At 44.8% G+C, this 21,495-nt stretch overlaps 3 protein-coding genes across 3 annotated transcripts; 1 reads left to right on the forward strand and 2 right to left on the reverse strand.

The window, feature by feature from the left end:
- Positions 1 to 1,771: 1,771 nt before the first annotated feature.
- On the reverse strand, positions 1,772 to 5,087 carry LOC125353534 (putative olfactory receptor 2I1). Its single transcript, XM_048349231.1, has 2 exons — positions 5,082 to 5,087; positions 1,772 to 2,716 (listed from the first exon to the last, which is right to left on the reverse strand). Exons 1-2 carry the CDS (start codon positions 5,085 to 5,087, stop codon positions 1,772 to 1,774), a joined length of 951 nt encoding a protein of 316 aa, XP_048205188.1.
- A 4,527-nt stretch (positions 5,088 to 9,614) lies between these two features.
- Positions 9,615 to 10,670, forward strand: Mos (MOS proto-oncogene, serine/threonine kinase). The gene has a single exon (XM_048349232.1). It carries the CDS (start codon positions 9,615 to 9,617, stop codon positions 10,668 to 10,670), a length of 1,056 nt encoding a protein of 351 aa, XP_048205189.1.
- A 6,938-nt stretch (positions 10,671 to 17,608) lies between these two features.
- Positions 17,609 to 18,547, reverse strand: LOC125352194 (olfactory receptor 10C1). The gene has a single exon (XM_048347324.1). The coding sequence runs from the start codon at positions 18,545 to 18,547 to the stop codon at positions 17,609 to 17,611; it is 939 nt and encodes a 312-aa protein (XP_048203281.1).
- Between the last annotated feature and the right edge of the window lie 2,948 nt (positions 18,548 to 21,495).

The following is a 21,495-nucleotide window of genomic DNA, read 5'->3' on the forward strand; positions in this document are numbered from 1 at the left end:
TACACACACAATAAAATAAGATCTTTTTGTCTCAGTCTCCCCAGTGCTAAGATTATAGACATGTTCCACCCTTCCTGGCAGAAAATAAAAAATCGAGGCACATTAAAAATTGGCTTGAAATGTAACCATTTCCTTATACTTTTGGATAAAAATAAAACCCTTCTTATTTCACTTAAGACAGTAAGTTTTAGGCTCAGGATCCTGTTCTACTAATTTTGTTCTACTAATTTCTATATTAAGCTCAGGGCTACATCTAGGCCATTCAATTATTACTGAACCAAATCAAATTTCTACTTATAGAGAATAGTGAAATGATTTATTATGAACTTTTTTACTCCAGGATCATAGTCTAAATAATAAATAATTTAAAAAATTCATCTAAATGATTTCCTCTGCCTTTATTTAAAGCTGGTAGGAAATGAAATCTGGCACCATGCTCCTAGTCTCTATGTCCCACACCCACCAAAGATGGTCATTCTTTTTGGGTTTGGCATGGGAGGATATTTTCCATGGGGATCTAGAGGTACTGTGTGTTTCCTGGGGGCTCCTTTGGGACAGACGTGCTTTAGGAGAACATAGACTTTCTGGAAGATGGATTATGATGGACCCATTTCTGCCCTGCCTTTGCATCTAGTGCATTGTCTCCAGGTTTCTGGTATTTCTCTGAGTGAAGACCGTAAGGAGTTGGCTTTCGGGTGGACTCCTTCATCCTGAGAAATCCCTTAGGGACTTGACTTCCTCCCTCCATTGACTCCTTTGTGCCTGGTCCCTCAGTTCTCACCACTGTTAACATGGAGGGCTTTCTCAGAGCCTGGGACCCATCTATCCACCTTCCTTCCCACCACTTTCTTCTTTGTCTTCCTCCTCCTCCTTCCTCTCCCCCCTTCTCCTCTTTTTTTGGTCAGTCTTGAGGCTTGAACTCTGAGCCTGGTTGCTCTGAGCTCTTTTGCTCAAAGCTAGCTCTCTCATACTTTGAGCCACAGCTCCATTCCAGTTTTCTGGTGGTTAATTGGAGCTAAGAGTCTCACAGACTTTCCTGCCCTGGCTGGCTTCGTACTGTGATCCTCAGATCTCAGCCTCCTGAGTAGCTAGGATCACAGGCATGAGACACCAGCACCTTCCTTCTGTGTTTTTTAAAACTTGTTCAAGAGCCATCTCCTACAGGTTCTTAGCCCTATCCAGAACAGTACATGGGTCAAGTGCTCTGTGGTGGGTGCTGGTCACCTGACTAGATCTCTTTGAGGTTGGGCTGGATTTTGGGGAAGAGAGGCCATGACTCCTTTTTTTTTGGATGGGGTCTTGTGCAGGGTAAGGCCCATGGTTTCCTTATTAATTTGAGGGAGCTCTGATGACAGAGACTATAGAATTTTCCATGGACTTCCATCAGACCGAGGAAAGCTTGTGTTGCACATCACCTTACCAGAATGCCGGGCTTGGAGGAGATGGTTATAATATCTCCTGAGGAGGAGGAAGCCCCCTCTCCATTGTGGTTCCTTTCCTTATTATCTTAGAAGAAAGTGGGAGTTCCTTTTTCTTCCTCCATAAGTGTGTGTGTGTGTGTGTGTGTGTGTGTGTGTGTGTGTGTGTGTGATTTGCCCTCAAGAATCCGAGCCCTTCCTGAGGGGGAAGGGTCTCCCTCTTTGGACCCCATCATTCCCTGAGCACAAATGTTGCCGATTTTATACAACCACGACTAGCCTTGAAGACTAAGCTGACTGATTCTCCACGTGGGGTCTCTAACCTCTTTCCCCCCCTGTTCCCAACCCTCTCACTATCCCGCCTGGCCTCTCCTCACACAGCCCAGGAGCCTCCTCGCCGCCCCCTTCACCTCCTTGTTCCTGAGGGTGTAGATGAGCGGGTTGAGGGCAGGAGTGACCACCGTGTAGAAGAGCGAGACAAACTTGCCCCGGCCCTGGTGGTAGCTGTGCGTGGGTTGCAGGTAGGTGTAGATGGCGGAACCGTAGAAAAGGCAGACGGCGGTCAGGTGGGACCCACACGTGCCCACGGCTTTCCTCCGGCCTCCGCCGGAGCGCATGGCCCAGATCGCGCGGCCCACGGCGCCGTACGAGGCCAGGATGACGGTGGACGGCACGAGCAGGATGACCACGCGGGCGGCGAACATCTGGCGCTCGACGGCGCGGCCGCCGCGGCCGCAGGCCAGCTGCAGCAGCGCGGGCAGCTCGCAGATGAAGTGGTCCAGCCGGAGGGGCGCGCACAGCGGCTGCGCGGCCAGCAGCGCCGTTTGCGCCGCGGAGTTGGTGAAGCCGCCGAGCCAGGAGGAGGCGGCCAGCGCGCGGCAGCGGCGCGGCGAGGCCAGGCCGGCGTAGCGCAGCGGGCGGCACACGGCGGCCGCGCGATCCAGCGCCATCACCGCCAGGAGGACGCACTCGGTGGAGCCCAGGGCCAGCGAGGCGCACAGCTGGGCCACGCAGCCGCCGCGGGGCAGCCGGAGCGCCGGCCCGCGCAGGCTGGCCAGCAGCGGCGGCGCCACGCTGGTGGTGAAGCCGGCGTCCACCAGCGCCAGGTGGCTGAGGAAGTAGTACATGGGCGTGCGCAGGCGCGGGTCGCGCGCCGCCAGCAGCACCAGGGCCGAGTTGCCCGTCAGGGTCAGGAGGTAGCAGAGGAGGACGAAGGCGAAGAGCACCGGCTGCAGGGCCGGCCAGTCGGAGAAGCCCAGCAGGAGGAAGCGCTCCTCGGAGCTGCTGCTGCGGTTGGCCTAAAGGAGGGTTGAAAGCCCCAAGGGTGGGAGTTAAAAAAAGAAAAGGCGATGAAAGACGCTACTCTTGCAAGCAAGAAAACCCTAGGGATGTGGGTGTAGATGAGGGGGAAATAAAACCAGAACTTCACAACTTGTGGGTGGGGATGGGAGGGAAAAGGGAAGGGCGACAGCATTCACAAGGAAGGGTACTTACCCTCCACCTGACTTGGGTCACCTTTATAGTAACAATAAAAGTGCTTAAAAAGTTAATAATAAACAATTGGGGGAAAAAAGCACAGGTTCCCTTCCTTCCCTCCCTCCCTCCCTCCCTTTTCAGAAGTGGCGCTGCTGTGGCTCAAAGTGGTAGAGCGCTTTTGCTCGCCTTGAGCAAAAGAGCTCAGGGACAGAGCCCAGGGCCTGGATTCAAGCCCCACAATGGACAAAAGAAAAGAAAAAGAAGCCACGAGGGAGATAGAATGTTAAAGGCTCATTAAATTGTTATAAGGTCATAGCTAGTCAGTGGCCACGCAAGACAGACAACCCTATCTGATTTCCCAATGAGTGCTGTCTTTAGGGTTCTTTTTGGACTCCTAGGGGTAAAAGGTGAAACCTAATGTTACCACATGCCAGCTCTTTAGATATCCAATGACAGATGCTTCCCTGAGTCCTACTTTTCCATCCCTCCTCTTCTGACAGCATGCAGTACTTAACAATTAGGGGAGTAAACCAAGCTTGGTACCTAGCATCCAACAGGCTGGAATACTCACTTTATTTATGTGACTTTCTTTTCCTGCCCCAATACTAAGATTTGCACTCAGGGCCTTCTACTTGCTAAGCAGGCATTCTGCTGTTTAACCCATGCCACTAGCCCCTATTTATTTATTTTTTTAAGAACTGTTACATGCAAATAGACCAGAAATGAGAAGAACTTGGCTGTAGGTAGCCTAACAGCCTCTACCTGGTTGTTTGATATGGCGAAGTCACTTCATGTTTTTCTGCTTTAGTTTTGTCTCATGTGGAAGTTGAAGAGTTTGGATAATCTCTTAAATTCCTGCCTATCCCCACCACCTCCAGCTTTACTACCCAGGGAACTTAATTTGCAAAGGCCTTTTGACCCTTGAGAGAGAGGTTGCAGGAATCTACAGAGTTGATGTGTTTGATAATATTTACATAGAAATCTTTCCACTGCATGTTTCCTGACAGGTATAGATGACCTGTTTTAAATAACACATCCATTGTTTTAATGGAAAACAACAACAACAACAACAACACTATAATCCTCTTAAAATTATTTTCCAAAGAAAGCTCCATCTTTTTCCCCAATGAGATATCCTGCTTATATGTTTCTCTCACTTTATTCTCATTATGCAGAATAAGTATTATTGTTGGGCATAAGAATAAGGATTCAGGAGCCAGGTGATCAGTATTTAAGCCATGACATTGCTCTTTTGTAGCTGAGCAAGGTTGAACTACATACCTTAACCTCTCTGTGCCACAGTTTTCTCATATGAAAGCAGAAGCAGGTGAAGAGAATTCAATTGAAACAGCTTCAGAGACAGTAGGTGTTTACTGAATGTCACACACTGTCATCTTTATTTTATAAGGTCTTTGACTTAAAAAATAAACTTGGCTTGTTATGCTAGAGATTGTAGAGGATAGAAAGGACATGGAAATCCTTTATTTATAGATAATTTGCAGCAATGCATCCTGGGCATGGATAAAATGCAAGAAATAGCTTTCAGGTTTATGGGCCAATGGTGACCATAGCTATTGAATTATAAAATGTTATTTTTTTGTTGGTCATGGGGCTTAAACTCAGGGCTTGGGCTTGTCCCTGAGCTTTTGTGCTCAAAACCAGTGCGCTACCACTTGGAGCTACAGCACCACTTCTGGTTTTCTGGTGGTTAGTGGTAGATAAGAGTTTCACAGACTTTCCTGCCTTGGCTGGTTTTGAACCGTGATCTTCAGATCTCAGCCTCCTAAGCAGCTATGATTACAGGTGAGCCACCAGTGCCTGACAAAATGTCTATTTTTTGGGGGGGGGGGGTACTGTTTTCACATAGCCACACACCTGTTCAGCCCCTCAAATCCTACAATATTCCACTTCAAACATGCACACATCAATAAAATTGCACAGATAACATCCTTATCACATGCATGTATAGTCCTCACATGCACAGCTCCAACACACACACACACACACACACACACACACACGTTTTCTCTATTTCCTCAACATCATTATTTCCCTTGTGTACCCAGAAGGCAAATCTGTTGTAATACATTGTATAATATAATATGTCATGTGATATTCTGGAATGTGACTGTCAGCTGCACAACCATTTTTTAATTTTAGCTAAATCAAAAAAAAGTAAAGACTCACCTTCATGGTTAACCTCTGGTCTCAGTATTTGGGGCTTCGAGTTTTCAGGTGATAGGTTGGTCTGTTCCCCTCTGAATTCTGTGTGCTCTAAGTAAGGGTGGAGAGATTAAGGCCCAATTGTCTAACTGTTGATTTCTGAAATGGGTGCCTGAGATTAGAGGCAGGCACAGGAAGCAGGCAGAGGGTGGGTACCATTTTGCTTGTCTGCAGAAGAATGAACAGGAGGTGTGGAGAGAAGGTGTCTAATAAATCTGTGCAACATGGGGACAAAGGCCAAGATGGTGTTGTCTACTCCCAGAGAACCCTATATTGGGGTAGAGATAAAGTAAGGACTTGAGCCTTATAATGGCACCCAATCAGTAGTAGGTGGTGGAAGTGCAAAAATAGACTGCTGGTGTCTAAGGAACACAGGAAGGAAAGAAGTTGGAGAGAGAAAAAAAGCTGTTTATGAGTCCTCTCACTGGAGAGGACGTGGGACGAGGGGACGGGGCCCTGGGGAGGCTGTATTCCATTCTCATAATTGGTATTTTGCATGGAGGTGTCCAGAGAGGAGCCCCCCAAGGGAAGGAAGGGGGAAATTCTGGAGAGACATTCCCTTCAGGGTACTGTGTCTAGACCAGGATGCAGGAGACCAGAGGCAGCAGAACTTCTCATTGTCATTTCTCCTCTTAACTGCCTTAGAGTTTTGTGTTCTGATCAAGTGACCTTAAGCTAGCCACCCTTGAACAGGGTCCAGTTTCAATGCCATCATCTGTAAAACCAGGAAGACCACCTTGGTCTGTTGGAGAGGGTGTGGATTTCTCAGTCATGCCCACCACCATTCCTTGTGGCTGTCACCCCCAACCTCATCCCTGTCGCTCTCATCCTTATACTGAATATTTTGTTTCTGGCTCGCTCTCCACTCCTGAGAGAGTGAGCTCATTGTCCACATAGATTATACTTTCATACTATCGCCTTTCTTCGAGGTCTGGAAATTTTGGTCTGTCGCTCAACTCCTTTATACCTTCACCCCTTTTTATGAAGCTTAGATTCCCTTCAACCATAAATTACCTACTTGCATCTTCCCAACACTATTTTCACTTTGCTATATATACTTCCTTGGTTAAATCAATAGCTTTAAAAAATGTGACTTCAATTTTATCTATTTTTTTTCCTGTTGATTCTGGCTCACAGCCAGGTTCAGAGATTTCCCTTTACATTCATGATCTCTAACTTGACATGTCAAGACTAAGGCCTTCCATAATCACACATATATCCCTAACTCATTCACTTGCCCAGTTCCCATATAACCAGTACTGCATACTTTTTGGTCTTCAAATTCCCAATTCTTTCTGTCTCTTTAACTCTCTTTCTCATATATATTCTTTTTCAGATAGATTTTTTTTTTTTTTTTGCCAGTCCTGGGCCTTGGACTCAGGGCCTGAGCACTGTCCCTGGCTTGTTTTTTGCTCAAGGCTAGCACTCTGCCACTTGAGCCACAGCGCCGCTTCTGGCCATTTTCTGTATATGTGGTGCTGGGGAATTGAACCCAGGGCTTCATGTATACGAGGCAAGCGCTCTTGCCACTAGGCTATATCCCCAGCCCTCAGACAGATTTTTTACTCCATAATTTACTGAAAACGTTTAAGCCATTAGAAGAGAACTTTTACAACCTCTCCTCAACCCACCTGCCCCCACCTCTGCTCTTTTTACTCTCATCTTTCCCTGTGATTTTGCCAGGCATTATTTCTTCCACGAGTTGATTACTTCTTGTCCCGTTTTACAACCAAGGACTGTATTCTGATATATCTCCTTTTCTCCCACTCTATCTCGTGGTTCCTCTCCACCACATATAAACATGCTTTTATTTCTCTCATTAAAAAAATACAACTTTCCTTGATCCTACTTTTCTCTAGGTACCATACCAGCTTGACTTAAATATCCTTCCTACAAGCTAAAAGGTATTTAGAGAAGTTAAGAACATATATTTATGTATCTTAAGAGTAAAAATTACAAACCAAAGTAATCAGCCTAGATATATGCAATCGGTGTGTGTGAATAGACAAGCAGGTACTGTGCATATATTATATTTAGGAGCATGTGTCATTCAATGCACCATCTCTCAAATACAGCTGGAGTTGCCCCTCACATGGTATATTGACCACAGAAAAACTAAGCAGCATTTTATGGACTTTACTGACAGGAGTAGAGTCTATATTGTTTTGCTAGGTATAAAATTGCAACTTCATGAATTTTTTTATAATATAATCTGAAAGATTATAAAATAAGTCATATTGTCATGAGGTGAGATATTCCCTCAGTGGGGGACACATTCTAATGCAATATACATAAAACCTAGGGACAGATTGTTATTATTTGGCCAATATAGCACTCCTTAGGTGTAATAATTTCAGAGTCTTGAATAATAACTATGTGATAGCTATTGAGCAGATTAAAAAATAGTTTTAAGTAGTTGTACCAGGAAGTCATGATTCCATAAGTTAGGTAATGAGTACAATGCAACTTGATCAATGATACCCCTTCTCTTGTTTTCCCCATTCCTCCCCTCAAATTATGTATGTTAGTTTTTATATAATATACATTGAATATAACGAGTGTTTCGTATTGAGCAAATTTTGCAATGTAATTTTTATTACTTTATTCCTTGTCATTCCCTTATGTTGGGGGTTTGGTATCATTGCCTAGAACTCTATTTTTAGTTGAATATTTCATATTTTTAAAAGGTTTTTATTATTGTTATCAATCTGGATAGGTTAACAACTTTTATTCCAAAAAACATGTAACAGTTATTATCCTAATTTCTTATATGAAAAGGTTAAGGCTCAGTCAAGTTAAACATTATACACTGGATGATACACTAAGCCAGGCAGCATAGACTAGAAATCCTCTTCTAAGGTTACACGGACTTCAAGTTGCTTATATAAATGGCTCAGGTTTATTAACTTGTATACTTTAGAAGCACACAAACATGGGGGAAGAGGTGGATGAATGAAGGGGAGAAGAGCGGGATAATGCAGTCATTATCCTTGTATATCCTACAAAATTAAGAAGACTGAGGGAAAGGATGGTGAGGGCGGGGGGTGGTGGTGAGAATGTTGAAAGGAGTGACACTGATCAAGATCATTGTATTCATAAACTGCTTTGTTAAAAGGCAACTCCTTTATACAACTGCTTAAAGATGAAAACAAAATGGAAAAAATGTGGTTAACCAAAGAACAAGAAGGAAACTACCATTTGACTAACAGTATAGATTTTAACAGCTTTAAAAAAGATGAGCAAGGTAATATTATTGGTCTTAATTTCAAAAATATGACACACAAATTATTGCAGATAGAAAATCATAAAGGAGGGGCTTATGATTTGAATATTTCAACATTTAATTGGATTCCAGCATCTGATTTTCTAGATTATATATATAGGGTACCAGTGCCGCTGCCACTTTTGTTTCTTCAGATTTTTCCTTTTCTACAATTCTCTCACATTTCTCATTATCTGAAGTTCTAATCAGCACGCTTCATGATTGCTGTCCTTTAGCTCTCCCTCAATGGTTTCACATTTTCTGTGACTCATTTGCAGGAGAGTTTGAATTGCAATCAAGTGGTTTGCATTGACTTGAAAAGGAAAGGTTGTTGAGACAGGTGCAGGTGCCCCCGTCTGTTATCCTAGCCACTCAGGATCTGAGGGTAGAGGTTCAAAGCCAGTCCAGGCAGGACAGTCCATGAGACTAACTCCAATTACCCACCAAAAAGCCAGAAGTGGAGCTGTGGCTCAAATGGTAGAGAAATACTTGTATGAAAATGTCAATAGTCAATACAACCCTTAGTTGAAGTCTCCATATGGGTGTGCGCGTGTGCGTGTGCACACACACACACGAAAAGAAAAGGAAAGGTTAGAAAGTCACTGTATTGATAAAAAGTCTTACTAATTTGCTGCCTAAACTAAATAGTGTCAGAGTGGGCCTCCCCCCACAGACTTAGGCTGCGCCTATTTGAAGCTGCACCAGTGATTCTGTGTAGATCAATTAGTTGAAGGTTGCACGTTTTGCATTTCAGCTCTTGCTGCCAGTCACTGGGGGGAAATGATTTGATTCAGCTTGGAGAATAACACTCGTAGCCCACCATGCTTGCCAAGGGTGGCCATTTCATCGTCCTTGTGTGGCCTCTGGAGTCGAAGGACTGAGGACATTCATCAGAAGGGACTTAGAAGAAAGCCCATTTCATTATGACCGAAGAAATTGTAGCAGAGGGCCGAGTCTCTGGGCAGCTGTGTCGTGAAAAGTTATTATTATTATTATTGGATAAGAATTTACCTGAAAGCGTTTGGTGTGACTTATTCAGGTTTTCTCCCATCTGATTAACGCCCTGCTGAATAGCAGCACAGATGGGGCTCATTTGGAAAGGAAAGAAAAGCAAAGGCCAGGAAGAGTAGAAAAAGAAGGTAGGCAGTGCCAGGCTCCGAGACTCCCACTGCCTTCCCGGGTCTCTTTTTCGGATGCCCAGATTTGAACCTTGGGGTGTATCCCTTCTCAGGGCGATGCCTTCCCCGCTGGCTCCCCGCCACTGCCTCCCAGGCGAGCTGCCTCCCTCGCTGGACTCCAGGCCCTGCAGTAGCCCCTCGGTGCTCCCGGGAAAGCTCTTGGCGGGCAGTGCCCCTTGGCGCGCTCCCCGGCTGCCTCGCCGGCTGGCCTGGTGTCTCATCGACTGGGAACAGGTGCGCTTGCTCCATAAATTAGGAGCTGGAGGGTTTGGCTCAGTGTACAAGGCGACTTACCATGGCGTCCCGGTGGCCGTAAAGCAAGTGAGCAAGTCCACCAAGGATCTCCGAGCCTCCCAGCGGAGTTTCTGGGCTGAGCTCAACGTGGCCAGGCTGCGCCATGACAACATCGTGCGGGTGGTGGCCGCCAGCACCCGCACGCCTGCGGATTCCAACAGTCTAGGCACCATCATCATGGAGTTTGGGGGCCCTGTCACTTTACACCAAGTCATCTATGGTGCCCCCAGCCACACGGAGGAAAAGGCCCTGGAGCCTGTGTCCTGCCCGGGAGAGCAGCTGAGCGTGCAAAAGTGTTTCAAGTACTCCCTCGACGTGGCCAAAGGCCTGCTTTTCCTGCACTCCCAGGGCATCGTGCATTTGGACCTGAAACCGGCCAACATTTTAATCAGCGAGCAGGATGTCTGCAAAATTGGCGACTTTGGGTGTTCTGAGAAGCTGGAAGAACTGCACGGGTCCCGGGCCCAGCCTTTGCCCCTTGGAGGCACCTACACCCACCGCGCCCCCGAGTTACTGATCGGAGACCCCATCACCCCGAAAGCTGACATCTATTCTTTTGGCATCACGCTCTGGCAAATGGTCACCAGGGACGTGCCTTACTCCGGTGGTGATCGGCAGTACGTGCTCTACTCGGTGGTGGCCTCCAATCTGCGCCCCTGCCTGGCCAAGGCCGTTTTCACCAGCTCGCTGGCGGGGCGGGAACTCGAGAACCTCATTCGGGGTTGCTGGGCGGCTGGGGTGCAGCGGAGGCCCAGCGCCCACCAGCTCCTGGAGGCCTTGAACTTCTTAAAAGTCGAATGGCCAACTCCAAACCTGTAGCAGGAGTCTTCATCTTTGTTTCTGTTTCTGTTTTTGTTTTAAAGAAGTGGAATGGTGAAAGAAAACATATAGGTAGGACAGAGTTGTCAAAAAATAAAGTCACTAAAAACTCCTGTAGGTCTGAAATGGTGTTTACTAAGACAAATAGAACCAGGAGGGTCATTGTTTTGTCTTGCTGTAAATAACCTTATATGCCTTTATGTACAGACCCAGAGAAAGGAATATTATGCTTAAAGGAAGTATAAAGGAGGAGAGTGAGTTCTGGGGCCTGGCCCTGTGCTATCTGATGAGAGATTGTTGTGATAAAAACTCACTTAAGAGCTGGGCCCTGATGGCTCTGACCTCTAAGCCTAGCTACTCAGGAAGCTGAGATTTGAGGACTGAGGCGCAAAGCCAGTCCTGGTAGGAAAGTTTGAGACTCTTATCTTTACTGAACACCCAACAAAAAAGGCCAGAAGTGGTGCTGCGGCTCAAGTGGCAGAGTGCTAACCTTGAGCAAAGGAAACTCAAGGGCAAGGAGTTCAAAGGAACTCAAGGCCCTGAGTTCAAGCCCCAGGACCAGCACCAAAAACAAAACAAAAAGAATAGACTTCAGGTGCAAAAAGGTGCTATTCTCATCTGAAAAAGACTATGTATTCAGGTTTTTCATTTATACACATGAAAGGTATAAGATCATGTATGTATATTACCAGATATGTACAACCTTAGGTGCTTACCACTTCAGCTGCATCTCAGACCTTCTTTGCTTTAGCTATTACGACCACAACGATGACTATCACTATTTTGGTGCCAATAGTAGGGCTTGGCCTTAGGGCCTTTCACTCTCACTTGGCTTTTTTTTTTTTTTTTTGCTAATGACTATCATTTGAGCCACAGTTCCACTTTTGGCTTTTCACTGGTGAAATGAAGATAAGAGTCTCACAGACTTTTCTGCCTGGGCTGGCTTTAAACCGTGGTCTTCAGATCTCAGCCTCTTGATAGCCAGGATCACTGGTATGACTTACCAGTGCCCAGCTGCTTTGGTTAAGCAAGGCATTGTGGATTTCCCTAAGTGGACTCTATTGACCAATCTTTGTAGCTGGGTCAGTGGCAGGAGCCACTGTACCTACCTGGCCTCAAATTTGTTCTTGATTAAAAAAACAAAAGAAAAGCAGCTTACCAAATTTTCCATTTGGGAGTATTGCTGCAGATATGCCAATTTTTTTTCTGCAACTTCTTTTTTTTTTTTTTTTTTGGCCAGTCCTGGGCCTTGGACTCAGGGCCTGAGTACTGTCCCTGGCTTCTTCCCGCTCAAGGCTAGCACTCTGCCACTTGAGCCACAGCGCCGCTTCTGGCCATTTTCTGTATATGTGGTGCTGGGGAATCGAACCTAGGGCCTCGTGTATCCGAGGCAGGCACTCTTGCCACTAGGCTATATCCCCAGCCCCTTCTGCAACTTCTTATCACATGTTTTGTCTGAACCTCTTAAATCCAGGCTAAGATTTTTTTTTTAACCTCCAAGCCAAATAATCAAAAAAAATTTTTTTCCTCTTCTTTCCCTAAGAATTATTTCTTGTTGGTCTTGACCTTCACACATAAAATTTATAGGAAGTGAACTCGTTTTAAAAGGAATGTTCTAAGTGCAATTTGAGTGTGTGCACTGATTCAGGGTTCCCACTATTATCTTTTGATAATCCCTAGGCTTGTGCTCGGAACTTTTTTCCTCTTCTGTTTCTCACTACTTTCCTTACTTATCTTCATGGCTTGTCCTTTGCTAGAAGAATGTGGAGGCCAGAGTTGATGGATGATGGGAATATCTCTAGATTAAAATGCTACAGCATCTTGTTATTCTTGCTGAGGTTTATGAAATATTCTAAGTGTAGGAGTTACTGGGGTTTGAACTCAGGGCCCTGCTTTAAGCACTCTACCACTGGAGCTCTTCCCTGCCCCCCCTTCTCCCCCTCCCACTGCTGAGTTATTGTGCTTTGAACCATGATCCTCAGATCTGAGCCGACTGAGTAGCTAGGAATACAGGCATGAGCCACCACTGCTTGGCTCTTGTCCTCCTTTTTTTTTCTTTTTATGTTAGATCCTGTGTTCGAACTCAGGGCCTATGTGCTGTCTCTGAGCTTTTTTCGCTCAAGGCTTGCACTCTTATCATTTGAGCCACAGCTCTATTTCTGGCTTTTGGGGGTGTTAATTGGAGATGAGAGTCTCAGCAAACTGCCTGGGCTAGCTTTGAACCTTAACCCTCAGATCTGAGCCTCCTAAGTAGCTAATATTACAGGCTTGAGCCACTGGCTCCAGGCTGATTTTTGGGATAGGATCAGTTTTGCCTTGGTGGCCTGGATGAGCCTGTATATGCTTCCTGCATAGCAGGGATGATAGGCACGAACCACCTAGCCAGTTTTTTTTTTTAATTAGTTGAGCAGAGGGCTCATTTTCTGTGCTGCCATGGACTTAACCCTTGCCAGTTGCCATGTTCTTCCTAAGCCTCAACCTGTGCTTGCAGTGTGGCAAGGCCTTCAGCCTTCAGCTCCTTCATGCTAGGAGTTGCCCTACAGGTGCGGTGAGGGCAGCAAGTGCTTTCCTCTCTAGTACTTCCCTGTCAGCCACTGGCCACACCCACAACTGGTGAGAGGCTTCCAGTGACAGGAAGCGTGTCAGCCAGAGTTTGCATCTGATCTTTCCAGTAGAGAAGGCTCAAGGGTGGGCACCCTTCCATTGTAGTTTCTGCTACAAGGGCTCTGCGAATCCTAAAGTGGCTGAGTGCGTGTCAAGAGCTTCCTCCAGAAGAAAACTATCATCATTGCACTGGAAGCAGCATAGGCTAGAGGAACAATGTGCAGGAAGAGAGGATGCAGCAATAGGGGAGCAGGAAAGAAGGGAGATCATCCCAGGGCCTGGCCAGCCATCTTTTGCCCAATCCCTAACTTCGGAACTGGACTTCCTGCAGTGAAGGTATCCCCATAGTCTGCTGGCTTTACCTTCTAGCGTGTAGGGCCGCCCCACTGTTTTCTTGTGCACCACCAATTTCCTGCCGTGATTTGCTTTATACTGGAAGACGGCTGTTATCAGACTTATGGTTGATGGAAGCCAGCATTTCTCCGTCTATATGAATTATTTGGATCATGTCTAGTTTTCTGTGCTATCTCAGACTGGGTTTAAAGCTTTTTTTTTGTTTACAAAAACTTTTACCTTGCCTTTCAAATACACCGACAAGAGTACCAGTTTCTGGGAAAAGGCCCTTTCCTCTCATAAAACTCCTTACTGCTCAATGTCAGGATATTAGAGTCATGGTGCCACCATGTGGTTATACAAGGAAACTGCATCTTCCATAGTGTTGAAATGTAGCAATATTATGCTTAGGAAGTCACTGTCAAATTTTTAAACTGAATCTTATCCACAGAATTCCTGATTCACTTGTCTAGAGTAGTGTCTGAAAATGTGCGTTTCCAGACCCTCTGGGGTGATAGGTTGCGGCTGGTCAGGCATCACAGTTCAATAGTTTCAAGTTCCCAGTTCCACCATCACCACAGGGTATTTCACGCTAGATAAAAAGTGTTGGAGTGTGTGTGTAGATCAGAGTGCTCAGGCTGTTACAACTCTGTGGCCACCAGGGGGCAACCTCTCAAATTGTCTCTCCTTCCTGAGAAAGTTTAGGAAACCGGGAGAATAAGAAGAGGAGAGGGCCATCTGTCCACCCACAAGCCCAGGGCAAGTTTCTTTGCTCATGTGCCTTTTATTTATTTATTTATTTATTTTTTGGCCAGTCCTGGGGCTTGGACTCAGGGCCTGAGCACTGTCCCTGGCTTCTTCCCGCTCAAGGCTAGCACTCTGCCACTTGAGCCACAGCGCCACTTCTGGCCATTTTCTGTATATGTGGTGCTGGGGAATTGAACCCAGGGCCTCATGAATACGAGGCAGGCACTCTAGCCACTAGGCCATATCCCCAGCCCTATTTATTTTGCCTATTGATGGACCTAACCTTTACTCCAAAATACATAAATGCACAGAAAATAAGGATGAAGGATACTGGACAAAGGAAAAAAAAACAGACTAGCTAAAATGAGGTGGAGCCAGTAACTAGGTGAGCATTTCAAAACTATATGGTAAGGAGTTGCCTATTTCCTGTACATAAGAACAAGTTCCTTGGTTGTCAGGCAAAGAGGAAAAAGTGATTAGTTTTGTTTTCATGTAATATAGACATTTTACATCTATGTATTCACACAAGACAAACAAAAACATTCCAAAATGCAAACACAAATGTGTGTAGCACTTTAAATAGACAACCCCAAATTGGAAACACTCTAAATATTCATTAGCAGGTGGATGGGTGGCTTGTGGTATTCCTAGGCCTCTCCTTCTGGTGATACTGGGATTTTGAACTTAATGCCGCAGCCTGCTGGGCAAATGTTCTACCATTTGAGCTACAACTCCATTCCTAGAAGGTTTTTCTTTTGGCATAGCTATACAATAAGGGTATCTCTTAGAAAGTAAAAAGCGCATCGATGAATCTTAATTATGTTGAATAAAAGAAGTCAGATTCCAAGACATATTTTTAATTGTGTTGTTTATATAAAATTCTAGAGAAAGCAAATTAAGTGATGGCAAGCAGATTGAAGGGTGCCTGAGAATGAGGAATGAAGGGAGATGTGGAAGGGAGCTTTTACAATGGGACATGAGGAAAGCTTTGAGTGGGTCAGAAATGTTTTCATAGTTATGCTGATGGTTTCATGGTGCACACGTGTCTACATATATGCAATTTCTGTCTGCATATATATATTTCCATAAAATGGAGAGGAAAAGTTGTTGTTTATATGATAGGAAAAATACAGTTATTTCTACGATGGAGATGTTGATTACATTTTTTTCTCTCAAGAAGTTCCATAACGTTGCTTCTTCTTGTACTCTCCCTACTGGAGAATAATGGAAGAATGCCAAATTGCCTTGTTAGTGAGCAGAAGTCTATGAAGAATGAGTAAGTAGAGATAATTAAGAGTTAGAAAACAATATATTTTAAATGTTCAATGCTGTGCTGGTTTGCTTTAGCGTGGGAATAAATTTTCTTGCTTTTATTTTTCCTCCTCTTCTTTTCTTTCCTATGTATTCCAGGCTGGCTTCAAATCCCGCAACTGTCTTGTCTTAGTCTCTTGAAGGCTGGTATTCCAGGCATATGACAATATATTTAACTTTAAGATTTTCAGTGGTTAGAGGCAAAGTGTTTTGAGTAGCTTTTAGACAGTGCTTTCCACATTCTGTTCATCTCTACTAAGGAGCAATAGTGTTGAGATTTAAATTCATTGATAAAATGAATGTGGAGAAGGCCATGCTGCCCCTGAGGGAAGTTAATGAGTAACCACCTAAATTTTTATTATTAATTAATTAATTGATTGATTTTTGTGCTGGTCCTGGGGCTTGAACTCAGAGACTGGATGTTGTCCCTGCCTGAGCTTTTTCTCCCACAAGGCTAGCACTATATCACTTGAGCCACAGATCCATTTCTGGCTTTTTTTGGCTACATAATTGGAGATAAAAGTCTTATGGATCTTTCTGGGGGATTGACTTTTGAACAGTGATTCTCAGATCTCAGTCTCCTGCACAGCTAAGATTACAGGCGTGAACCATTTGCACCCAGAAGGAATAACCATCTTTATGTTTCTTCACTTTAGTTTTTTTTCCCATCCTGGGGCTTGAACGCAGGGCCTGAGCACTGTCCCTGAGCTGCTTTTGCTCAAGGCTCGCACTCTACCACTTGAGCCACAGCGCCACTTCTGGCTTTTTCTGTTTATGTGGTGCTGAGGAATCAAACCCAGTGCTTCATGCATGCTAGGCAAGCTCTCTACCACTAAGCCACATTCCCAGCCACTTTAATATTTTGAGGCCAGGATATTTCCTTCCTTTACTTTGTTCTCTGAGTTTCCTAGAAATCATTGTGCTCTCTCCAACCAAGTAGAAAGGGTTGTCTGGGCAAATAAAAACTGCACCTGATATTTACTTGGTTTTCCCTGCAGTAGCAAGCCAAGCAATGGACTCACAAAAAATACTGAATAAATGGTGGTAAAATGAAATGAAGTGTCAGGCTTAATAAACAATTTATAGATCATATTTTAGTCAATTAATGAATATGCATTTTAATATCTCTTATGACATCTTTTTTGAAAAAGAATCATGAACCCCTTTAGCTTATTTCACGTATTTGTTTACCCCTTGAATGTTACTGCTATTTTACTTTGAGATCCTGGTTGTTTTGGCTTACCTCTGCTTGTTGGCAGTTTCCCATAGCTTTGTTTTTGTGGCAGTATCTTCCTCTACCTTCCTTCGGGTCTCTTGCCTCCCAAATGCCCATGGCATTCTGTGAACTTCCTTCTTTGCCCTCAGCAAAGGCACACCGTGTGAACTAGACATTATCTTCTGTGCTAATCTGATTCATTAATGAAAACATATACTGAGACATCTTTTTGCCCATGTAATAAACCTCATGAGTTTTGTGAGTTAATGAAGCATCACAAAGAACAAAAAAATGAAAGGACTCTATTGTTATCCCTATTTTTTGGATAAGGAGATTAAGACTCAGAGATTACACCATCTGCCTGTGATGATACAATTAGTTTGCAAGAATTAGTTTGAATGTAAGTCTGATACCAAAGTCTATTCTCATAACCTCTGTCACACTGATTTCCATAAGAACTTACCTTCATCGAAAGGTTTCGGATCCTACCTCATTTCTAAAGATATATATATATATATATATATTTTTTTTTTTTGCCATGATAGAACTTTGTTAGGTATAATTAAACGTGCTACCCCATCAATCAGGAGTGCTACCCAGGAAATGAACACTTTTCCTGAGGATCCAAGCCTCCTCTCTCTCTGATCCTTGGGGACTGAAAGCGAGTTCGGTGAGACAGTCGCCACACCGGGGGGTGGGGGGGGGCGGGGGTCGTACTGTTACCACATCAGATCTCTGCAGGCCCCATTTTCCGGATGGTTCTCTTGAGGGCAGCCTTGACGTCGGCGTTGCGCAGGCTGTAGATGATGGGGTTGAGGATGGGCGTGACCACCGCGTAGAAGAGGGACAGCAAGGGGTCAGTGGCTGGGTCGTAGCTGGCCTTAGGACGGATGTAGATGAAGATGGCGGTGCCGTAGAAGAGGGAGACGACGATCAGGTGGGAGGAGCAGGTGGAGAAGGCCTTGCGGCGGCCCGCGGCCGATGGGATCCGAAAGATGGTGGCCAGGATCCTCCCGTAGGAGCTCAGGATGAGGCCAAAGGGGCAGAGGATGATGAGGGCGGCGGCCAGGATGATCTGCAGCTCGTTCAGCGTCGTGTCCCCGCACACCAGCTGCAGCACGGGCTGGATCTCACAGAAGAAGTGAGGGATGGCGTTGGGGCCGCAGAAGGGCAGGGAGAAGATGAAGGTGGTGTGGCCCAGGCCCACCATGGCCCCGCAGGCCCAGGCGGCCGCGGCCAGCCGCAGGCACACGGGGCGGCTCAGCAGCAGCGGGTAGCGCAGGGGCGCGCAGATGGCCGCGTAGCGGTCGTAGGCCATGGCGGCGAGCAGGCAGCATTCGGTGGCGCCGAAGAAGAGAAAGAAGAACATCTGGAGCGCGCAGCCCGCGCGCGGGATGCGCCGCTGCCCCGTGAGCAGGTGCCGCAGCAGCAGCGGGACGGTGACGGAGGTGTAGCCCACCTCCAGGGCCGAGAGGATCCGCAGGAAGAAGTACATGGGAGCCTGGAGGGCGGCGTCGGTGGAGACCAGCAGGACGATGAGGAGGTTGCCGGCCACCGTGAGCAGGTAGACGGCGAGGAAGAGCGAGAAGAGCAAGCCCTGCAGGTGGACCAGGCGGGAGAAGCCCACCAGGATGAACTCCGTCACCGTGGAGGCGTTGGCGCTCATCTTACGCCCATCCCCTTTGGCCTGGAGGACAAGGAGGTGCGAGGAAGGGTCGCCACCGGGGCTGGTGCAGTGGCTCCGATCAAAGCATTGGGACTTCCTTCGTGGAGACCATCAGGGGCCTGGCACACAGGCAGCTCGGCCTGGAGACTCCTGGGTCTCCAGCTCACGCGTTGGATCTTTCTTCCATGTGCCTGCTTCTCAGGACGCATTGCATCCTTTGCAGTGCTCCGTGGAGGGAGAGATGGATCATTCCAGCCCCTCCTTCATGCCTTTCTCCCTTTCCCGTCCTTGCCACCCGACCAAGGACTGAATGTGTCCTCCCAGCGGAGTTTTTCTGCTTCAAGCCATCATCGGGTCCGTGTGGAGGGCATGAGAGACCCTGCTGCAAATCAAGATTTCCTTTTCTGTTCTTGTCCCTGTCAATCTTGAACTCCCCCCCCCCTCCTTTTTTTTCTTTTTCTTTTTCTGATGTTATTTTCCTCTCTGGTATCTTTTGTGACTCAGTGTTTACCTCTGGCTTTGTCTTTCTTCCTTTTGGCTTTTACTTCAATTACCAGTCTCTCTTCATTTTATATCATGTTGCTGCCAGATGAGAATTTTACAATTTTCATTTGTTGGGAAAATATTTAATAGATGGTCTCTTTCATTCTCTTGTCGGTGGCTAAGCAGTTCAATTATTCAGAGGAGTGAGATTCTTAAAAAGAAATGCTCTGGGAGAGGACACGACCCTTCCTCAATTGTTTGCTTTTGCATCTTACAGTTTCAGAAACGTCATCCCTTTGTATCATAATGTATACTCAAACCCCAGAACTACACACCTAAACTCCACCAATCTCACCCACGGACATACTGCATTTACACATCTAAGCACAGGAGAGTAACAACATCCTTGGATGTTAAGTTCATCTATAACCAAACATGAATCACGTTTTCTGTATACGCAAACATCATAGCAAATAACAATGGATGTCAAAACATAGTCAGCACAAAAATATAAACACCAAAAGACAGGATTAAGTAGACACACAAATCCAAATTCTGTGCAAAGATACAACCATACATCAGAAATGTAAGCCAACACATGTATACTTTTTCAGTTGAGAGTCGTTGGTTCGTTCCACCTTGGGTTTTCTTTCAGTGTTTTCTGGGATGTGAAGTGAACAGTACTTGTTTTATTTGGAGAGAGAACTCCTGATAAAGCATTTGATGACTCGCTTATTTTCTCTTCTTTCTACATAAGGGATCCCTCATGAGAAGAGTAGATTTGGCGTCTCTTCAAGTCTCTGAGGACCTGAATCTCCAAGCCTATTTGACTTTCCAATAGGGAGAACTTTTCACAGATCTAATTAATCTGTTATTTTGGGGTCTGTTCCCTCGATCATAAGAATTTTAGGATGAACTATCAAGAACATTTATTTCATCTATTGGTTTCTCTTAGCTCTCTCTTAATATCTCTGGTCAACTATATTTTTTCTTTCTTATGATTTTTTTCTATCACTGTATACATTCTAGTATGTCTACACAATGTAACAATTCATTTTACCTACCTTAATGATATACTCAATAATCAATTTACCTTTTTTATTTTTTTCTTGGTCCTAGGGCTTGAACTCTGCATCTAGGCACTGTCATTGACCTTTTGTGCTCAAGGCTAGCACTCTGCCACTTGAGCTATAGCTCTACAGATTCCAGCTTTTTATGGTTAACTGGAGAAAAGAGTCTCATGGGCTTTCCTGCCTGGGATGGCTTTGAACCATGATCTTCAGATCTCAGCCTCCTGAGAAGCTAGGATTACAGGTGTGAGCCATTGCCACCTGGCGATCAATTTACTTTCTTGCCATTCAGAGAGCCTCTTCTGTATTTTAGTCATTCTACAGAGAATTAAGAATATGAGAGAAACACTTTTGACCTAGTGAGTTTAAAATAATATTTTCTTGGGAAATTGTTCCTAATTTTTCTTATTTTGACTTAAAATTTTGTTATAGAAGGGTTTTATTTACACTCTCAGCATTGAATTTATTTGATTTATATTTTGTCTGTGTTCTTACTTATTTTCATAAAATGGAAAATTAAGCATGTTAGACAGGAGTTTTCAATACATGTAACAATTATTACAGTGACAAGCTCCAAACTCAGACTGGTTTGAACAATCATTTCATTTATTGGTTCATGTACGTTGAAGTTCATGTGTTAACTATATAAGATCTCCCATAGTTTCCTATGAGTTCCTTTGTCTCTGTCCCTTTTATTAGGTTTGGCTGAAAGTAATGAGAATGCCTGTAGCTCAAAAAGGATGCAAATTTATCATTTCACCATGTGAACTTCTGGAGCTTAGGCATCTATGGCTGCTATGATCCAAGAAATCCGCAGGAGTCTTGCTCCCTATTTACTTATCAGTTCTTGTTCCTGCAGTGTGGTCTTCTTGTGGCTTAAGATAGGGGGGCATCTCTTCTATAGAGAACATGTTCTGTTCTATAGAGAACATACTCTGTATCATTATATGTTCAGGTAAAGGTGCTACTAGTGTAAGTTATACAGCATTTTCTTTTTTCTTTAGTTCCAGGGATTAAACCTAGGGTCTTGAACATTCCAGGCTTTACCACTGAGCTACATCCCCAGGTCAGCTATATAGTATTCTTGTCAAATATATCTAACTTGATATAAACTGAGTATAACTATAAGGAAACAATCACAAGCCAAGTTGATGGTCTATTTTAAAGTGAACTAACTGATACAGGTTCTTCAAAAAGATTACTCTCAAAGACAAAAACAAAGGTAGGTAAAGATAAATTTTACACATCAATGGATGTGTTAACTTGAAAAACTTTTGTACAACTATTGGGAGATAATAAAATGAAATAAAATAATAAAATCATGCATGTAGATCTCATAACAAAGCAAACTTTTATACCTTTACAATTCAGAATCTGAGCAAAACAATTTAATTT

This window comes from Perognathus longimembris, chromosome 6 (assembly GCF_023159225.1).
Source record: "Perognathus longimembris pacificus isolate PPM17 chromosome 6, ASM2315922v1, whole genome shotgun sequence".
In the NCBI taxonomy this organism is placed as follows: domain Eukaryota; kingdom Metazoa; phylum Chordata; class Mammalia; order Rodentia; family Heteromyidae; genus Perognathus; species Perognathus longimembris.